Raw genomic sequence first — 6,933 nt, 5'->3', positions numbered from 1 at the left:
AGCACCTCTCTGGCATGCAGGACTTAGACTTCTCTGAGACTGTGTACATCTTCTCTATTTTGTACTGAGCAGCAAAAGGGAGTGTGATCTGCTTGGCCAATTTCCAGCTGGACCAGGCCAAAATTGAGACTCTGAAAAGCTGCAGAAACCAGCTTGCAGAGGCCAGCTCTGACGACTCCTTCCAACTCTTTTACTTCCTGGACTAGGCATGTGCCACACTTGAATTTGGACACTTCACCTTGCACAAAAATATTGACCAGTTTGTGTCACGCTAGGCCATAGGCTCTGTAAGGTGGGAGATGGACACCTGGTCCTACCTATGTAACCCCATAAGAGACGTGGGAGTGGTGTCTTTCACTCTTAAGCAACAAGGTGGTTTTTTGTTGCTAACAAGTATTTTTTGCTAGGCCCCTGGGAGGGCTATACCCCTTTGTACTTTCACCATTTGTTTAATATCTGTATAATATTTTTTTTTAAGTAAAAAAAAAAAAAAGTCTCTCTCTTTCTCTCCTCCCCCATCCCCCTCCCCATTTATCTTTTCTAATAAGAACAGACTCATAAAAAATTTATCTCTGCAAAAATCTCTGTTATTACTTACCGAGATCCTTTATTCTAGGTAGTACATTGTAAGTAAAGTTTTTATAAGAAGCTATTTTCCCTTCAGGGGAAGCAATTCCCACATGAGACTCATAGATTCTTAGGCTTTTCGGTTTCTCAGGGGAAGGATGTCTACTCTATAAAACAGAAAATGGTCATCATTAGGGCACAAGAGCTGAGAAGCATATTTTGTTGGCTATAAAACATTTAAAAATATACAGTTAGGAGAAAAGAGCTAACATTAAACTTAAAAAAAATTAAATAACACTACAATTATAACAATGCAATATCCTTCAGAATCTTGCTGTTAAATACTGTACAGGAGAAAAAGTGCTTTCAGTGTTGAGATTGAATATTTCCCCTCTCACTCCTTGCATGAGAAACTGAGTACCCTTGACTTGACACCCTTAGAGACATTAATATTTGTGTGGTTCACTTCACTGTCTAAGTACTGACTTTGTTTGAAAAAAAGTGACTTAAAAAAGGTCAATTCCTCTTTCAGCACTCCAGCTTTTGTATGTATTCAAAGTCATATCTACCCACTCTAATGGTTTAAAAAATCCTTTTAACACCAGTTAAATACAGCATGCAATTCTAAATACCCTGCAGAATGAAACTCTAAAAATGCAGGAGATCCTCTGATTACTGAAAGGTTTTTAATTTTCTTCTCTATCATAAGCAAAACAGTTAGCCAGGTAAAAACAGCATGCTAAGGTAACTAAGTACCAAGCTGTATGCTGGATAACTTGTATTTCACAGTTAGCAAACAAAAAGAATACGATATGAAACTTTTTTTTTTTTTTAAACGGACACAAACTTACAAGATATGGTAATGGTGGTTCCCAGTGCATCCAGTCATAATTCACTTTGCCCTCTTCACGAATTACATATTTTGCCCAAGGTGAAATGCGGTAAAGGATCTCTCCACTTCTATTACGGATCACCAACTGCAAAACAAAGAGACTTAAAAGAAATCAAACACACACAAACACACACACACGTTTAACGTTATACAACTTTTGTTAGGCAAACTGAACCAAAAACCATTACACATAATTTAACAGAAAAACAAAAGTGTGGGTAATCAGCTCTTGCAAATGCACATCCATTGGCCCTTGTCTGAGCTGAAGTCATTGTCTAAACTGCAAATTTAAAATGTTTAGCAGTGCTTCCCTCAAACATGTTGCCTATTTCTCTGCTTATTATTATCCAGGCCAGAAAACAGAGAAGCCGCATGTACTAGCCTCAGCTATGTGGAGACAGAGCTATATTAATGGTCTGGGCCAACACACACATCTAGCCAAGTCTAGCAAATTTTATAGTCTAGATACCGTCAGAGATACTACATGCAAACAGCATAGGAGGCAGGAAGGATATTCCACAACAAAAGTGTTACAGGAATAATTTTTTCATTTTGGTCTCATACAACTGAAAACAAGGCTTCTCAGGCATCTTTCCAGGTTCCTGCTTCCCTCCAGAAGGACTCCTGGAATTTGACTGACAGGAAAGGAAAGGGAAGTCAGCTTCAGCAGACAGACTTATCAGCGTGCCTATGTGACCTTCAGGAGAAGGTGGCTGATGAGCAGCGATTTCAACAAGGTTGAAAGATACCCTCAACACAGATGCAGATAAGCTTACTATTGCAGAAAAGAGTCCTATAAGTCATCTATTTTCCAGAGGCATGGCACTTGAAACTTCATCCAGGCACACCCATGCAACCTTTCTTTGATGTTACAAGACCCTTTTCTCCAGAACAGATCAAGTCATATTGATCTTCCAGCTGGCAAGATCCTCAGACAGCACCATTTTCTCCACTGGTAGGAAAGCACGAACTGAAGGTGGAGAGTCACTCCCCAGAAAAATGGGAGTACATTGAGAGCGCTGTGGTTTGGGGGCCAACTGTGGCTTCCTACCATTTTCCACACCACAAAAAAAATCTGTGCCAAGTCCCATGGCAGTCCAAATGACAGGAACCTCAGGTCCAACAAAAGGCACTGCAGGTACTTGGGGTTGACAGAGAAACAGGAACCCCCTATCCCAAGGCCTCAGAGCATGCATGCATATTTCATCTTTCAGGACCAAATGTAAAAAGTTTCTTTCAAAACAGGAGCAAATATATTTGCTATCAAGTCATACGAGTTTAACAAAGATTGATTGTCTCGTTTTAGTCTTTTTCAGAGTGAACACCTGTAACTAGGGCTGTTTGCATTGCTGCTGATGTCCCAAGCAGCCCTGGAGCTCAACAAATTACCAGGTTGAAAAGGAGAAAGAAGAGCAACAACTTGCTTTACAAACCTGCCTCTTACCAGTGAAGGAGAGGCATGGCTGCAGAGGATTCGCATGACTGGATAAAGTACCATCAAAAGCACTGTGCTGATCTGATTAGGACAGAGATGTCACAGAAATCTTCCAGGCACACCAAAAAGTTGAGGCCTGCAGCTCCTGTTACTCGTTTCATGTATGCCTCTTATTCTATGTTATCTCTAGATGTTTTGTTAGCTCTATTAGAATTCTAAGAAAAAAATAAATATTTATATGTCCCAGGCACATGGCAATGAAATTCACACCTTAACAAAGCTTAATATGAAAAACAAAGAAACAAAAACTTATTAGTGCTAACTTTGTTACCTTCCAGTTCTGCTGGCAGTGCACTGGCACCAGACACTTTTATAGTGATATGGGGAGGGGCCAGAGGAGGCAGGTGAGGGAGGACGCAGTGCAGGAAACCCAGTTAAAAGGGGCTGCTGCCAGCACCTGCATAAATTGTAGTTGCAATCATAGCAACCTGAAGTCTCCACTGCCCCTGTGCACTAGGCACCCAGCTGCGTCCCTACACTGATACATGTGGAATGTTAGAAAAAAAACAAAACAACCATATCTTAGGGGAAAAAAAAAAACAAACCAGAAGATGAAATACTCAACAGCCTACAGTAACATGGGAAATCTGTTCATTCTACCTTGCTGGAAGAAAATCACATTAAAATGTCTGTATGGGTTTGCAGCTAAAATTTGCAAGTTTCATTTGGGTTATTAAAAACAATATGATTTTTATTTGCAATATGAGCTGTTGGTGCTGCAACTCATTTTATTAACTTATTCTCAATGTATTTAAAAGTGATAATTATTTTTAATCTGCCAGCCAATGTCTAGTTGCCTACTTTTGCTTTTTCTTCTTTGCTTGCAATGTAACAAGAATGTGGACAGGGGGAGTCCAGTTAACATAATATATTTGGACTTTCAACAAGTTTAACTAGGTCCCTTGCCAAAGGTTTTTAGAAAGACTGCACTGCCACAGGATGGGAGGGAAGGTTCTTTTGTGGCCTGAGATCTAGTTAAAAGGCAAGAAGCAAAGACAGGGCTAAAGTTGCACTTTTTAGGATGGAGGGAGGTCAAAAGCAGGGTTCTGCAAGGATCTGGTCTCAGTCCTAATTTTGTCCGCCAATTTTCACTAATGAACTGGAAATGGGGTGCACGGTGAAAACTCCAAGTTTGCAGATGATACCAAGTTATTCTAGTTAGTCAAGTCCCAAGCCAACAGGGAGGAGCTGCAGAAACTTCTCACCAAGCTAAAGGGGGTGGGCAAAAAAAAAGGGCAGATGAACTTCAGTGTTAACATTTACAAAAATAACACACCTGGGGAAAATATAAAATCTCAACTGCACGTACAAATGCACTTCTTATGTTAATGTTTAGTCTCCAACGCTGCTTGCAGACATTAAAACAAAACAAAACAAAACAACCCAAAATGGTGCTTTATTTCAAACTCAGGGTGTTCCTGTGTTGAGCCCAGTGCATGACCAGAAGAGGCAATGCATTAGTTGGCCCCTATAGATCAGGCACTTTAGTGCAACTTTTTTGGCACTTTTCTCTAATTGCTGATTGAATCTGCTATTAGACAAACATGCCAACAAGCCCTGCTGAAGTGCCAGATCTATACTACAGAACTGCAGAACTGGGTCAAAGTAACGTGCTGCTTCTTCCAATAAAGTGTGTTTTTTGTTTTTTAGGGAGCTGGGGGGGGGGGGGGGGGGGGGGAGGAGAGGTTAATGTCTGCAAGCTGCCTAAGATGTCCCCCTACCCTGCCTTCTCAGGGTATATCTCCATTACAGATTGTTAAACAAGTGGCTTATTTTCAACTTCATGGAAAAGGAATTAATGAATTAGTTAATTTATTTAAAATAAATAAACATCTGTCTAACTATAGAAGTAACCGGCATAAGGGACACTGTCAGATAAAATCTAAGGGCATTTTTACAGGTGCTCTGTGGGTGGAGTGGAGGGCAGCACTTTAAATTAGAGCCGCTCTAATTAAAGCACTGCTGCATCTCCTGTACCAGCGTCCGCGTGCTTTAAAATGGTGGTGGGGGCGCTTGAACTAAAGCTCGTTTGATGACCTTTAGCTCAAGTGCCCCACTGCCATTTTTATGTATGGGGACACTGATACGTGACACGCAGGAGGGTGCTGGAGTGCAGTAATCACCACGCTCCAGCAGACTCAATTAAATTGTCTCCTCTGATGTGCTAGAATTCCAGTGCATCAGAGCAGCCTTCACATTCACATGTAGGCACTTAAGTGTTCGTATGGGGTTTATGCTAGGAAAGAATGCAGAGAACAAGTACTACACGCACTTGAAAGCCGTCTACTTAAATTCATTGGAAAACTGGCACCCCAACTTAAGTGCAAGTAGTAATCCCTTAACTTTACATATCAAATGGCACACACATTCTCCTCAGCCTATTATGCAAGACAAAAAAATAGCATAGGGCACAGAAAATTAATGAAATCATAGGTATTACTATGAAATACTACTCAAATTAAGTTAGTCAAGGGAAGAAAATACTGTTTTTTCAGGATTAAAACTGTGTACAGAAGTGCCAGATAGTTAAAGTTGCAAACTCAGTGTATTTTGAGAATGCTACTTATTTTATACTTATCACACAGTTTTCAAACATGTTCACAAGTAGTACACTTAAAAAAAAACAACAGAATGTAAACATTTATTTTTTTTTAAATCAGCTCTGAAGTGAAATAAATGTGCTTGACCAACATTACATTCTAACCCGTCTAGTATGATATCTAATTTAATCAACATTAAATAATGTAAACCATTCAAAGAAAGATCAGAGATGTGCTTCAAATGAATCTAGCTTCTTCATGCACATGGTATTAGCTATAGTTCCACATTTTATCACATTCATACAAGTACACGGATAAAACATGACAGCATATTTTACACATTTGAAATCATTACTGTTTTTTCCCCATATCAGTCCTATGTAAACTTTAAAATTCACTGCCCCCCCTCACTCCCAATTCCAGCTGTACAAACAATGACTAGAACAATGCATTTGTTTAATAGAGAGAGAGAGAGAGAGAGATCTCTCTCTCTTTTCCAGAGGTCATTTCATTGCAGTCTCACCTCAACATTTATCTGACAAATAGTTATTGGATCAAGTTTAGATTAGCTAAAAGTTGATATCTTTTGATTCACAACTTCATCAGCTAAATAACTGCTATTTATTTGTACATGCATGCATTTGTTTCTTGCAAACTATTATATTAATAATATGTAAATCAGACCAGTTGTGCTAATGCACCATTCTTCAAAGTTTGTGTTTTATGCACTTATATGAAGCTAAAAACAGAACAGATTAATAAATTTAATTTATTTTTGGTCTACGCTTTTATTCTAGGACAATTTAACTTTCAATATGATTATGCAAAGATACAAAGGACCTCTATGCTCTAGAGAAAAGGGCAAATTTATCCAAGAATACAAGACACAACTTAGTTAACTTTGCAAATGCCAGAAAAAGCTACTAAAAAGGAGAGAAAGAAGAGGGGGGGAAAGCAATTACGTTAACAACTAATGAGAAAGTGTAGTTCTGGCTTCACTCACTAAAACAATTTTCTTTGCTAGGATCCTCTCTCAGCTAGAGACCCTTTCTAAATAATTCCAACTTTTGATGCATCTGGTTCAGCTGCACGATTATCATCAATAATGAAAACCTAAATATTTAAGCAGTTACAGGGTATCCACTGAACATGTCTAAAATTGACAACAGTGTTGAGTCTTAATACTACCATTTTGACTGGGGCAGCAGATATCCATTGTTGGTTAATGGCATTTTTAACACCACAGCAACCAATCTACATATGGGCTACAGATGCTACTAACACTGGTGACACTGAATTTATGTTAGTAACTGAAGGAAAGGTCTTAATTTGGTTCCCTTAGTACACAGAAAACAACTTCCTCTCAGATTCAGGAAAAGATTCAGGGAAAGAAAGGCCCTGGCAAGTCTCTCAGGTCCTTTATTAATTTTAGCTGGACA

General features: G+C 39.1%; 1 protein-coding gene across 1 annotated transcript in view; it reads right to left on the bottom strand.

The window, feature by feature from the left end:
* GBE1 (1,4-alpha-glucan branching enzyme 1) overlaps positions 1-2,939 on the bottom strand; it is a 166,793-nt gene extending 163,854 nt beyond the window's left edge. Inside the window, exons 1-3 of the mRNA XM_014526359.2 lie at positions 2,904-2,939; positions 1,419-1,544; positions 599-734 (exon numbers count right to left, since the gene is read on the bottom strand). Of these exons, the coding sequence (XP_014381845.1) occupies positions 599-734; positions 1,419-1,544; positions 2,904-2,939 (298 nt within the window). The remainder of the gene's footprint in view (positions 1-598; positions 735-1,418; positions 1,545-2,903) is intronic.
* Positions 2,940-6,933: the final 3,994 nt, after the last annotated feature.

Source organism: Alligator sinensis, unplaced genomic scaffold, assembly GCF_000455745.1.
Source record: "Alligator sinensis unplaced genomic scaffold, ASM45574v1 scaffold873_2, whole genome shotgun sequence".
NCBI lineage: Eukaryota > Metazoa > Chordata > Crocodylia > Alligatoridae > Alligator > Alligator sinensis.
Note: the sequence above shows the minus strand (reverse complement) of the source record. Positions and strands in the feature narration are given on the sequence as shown.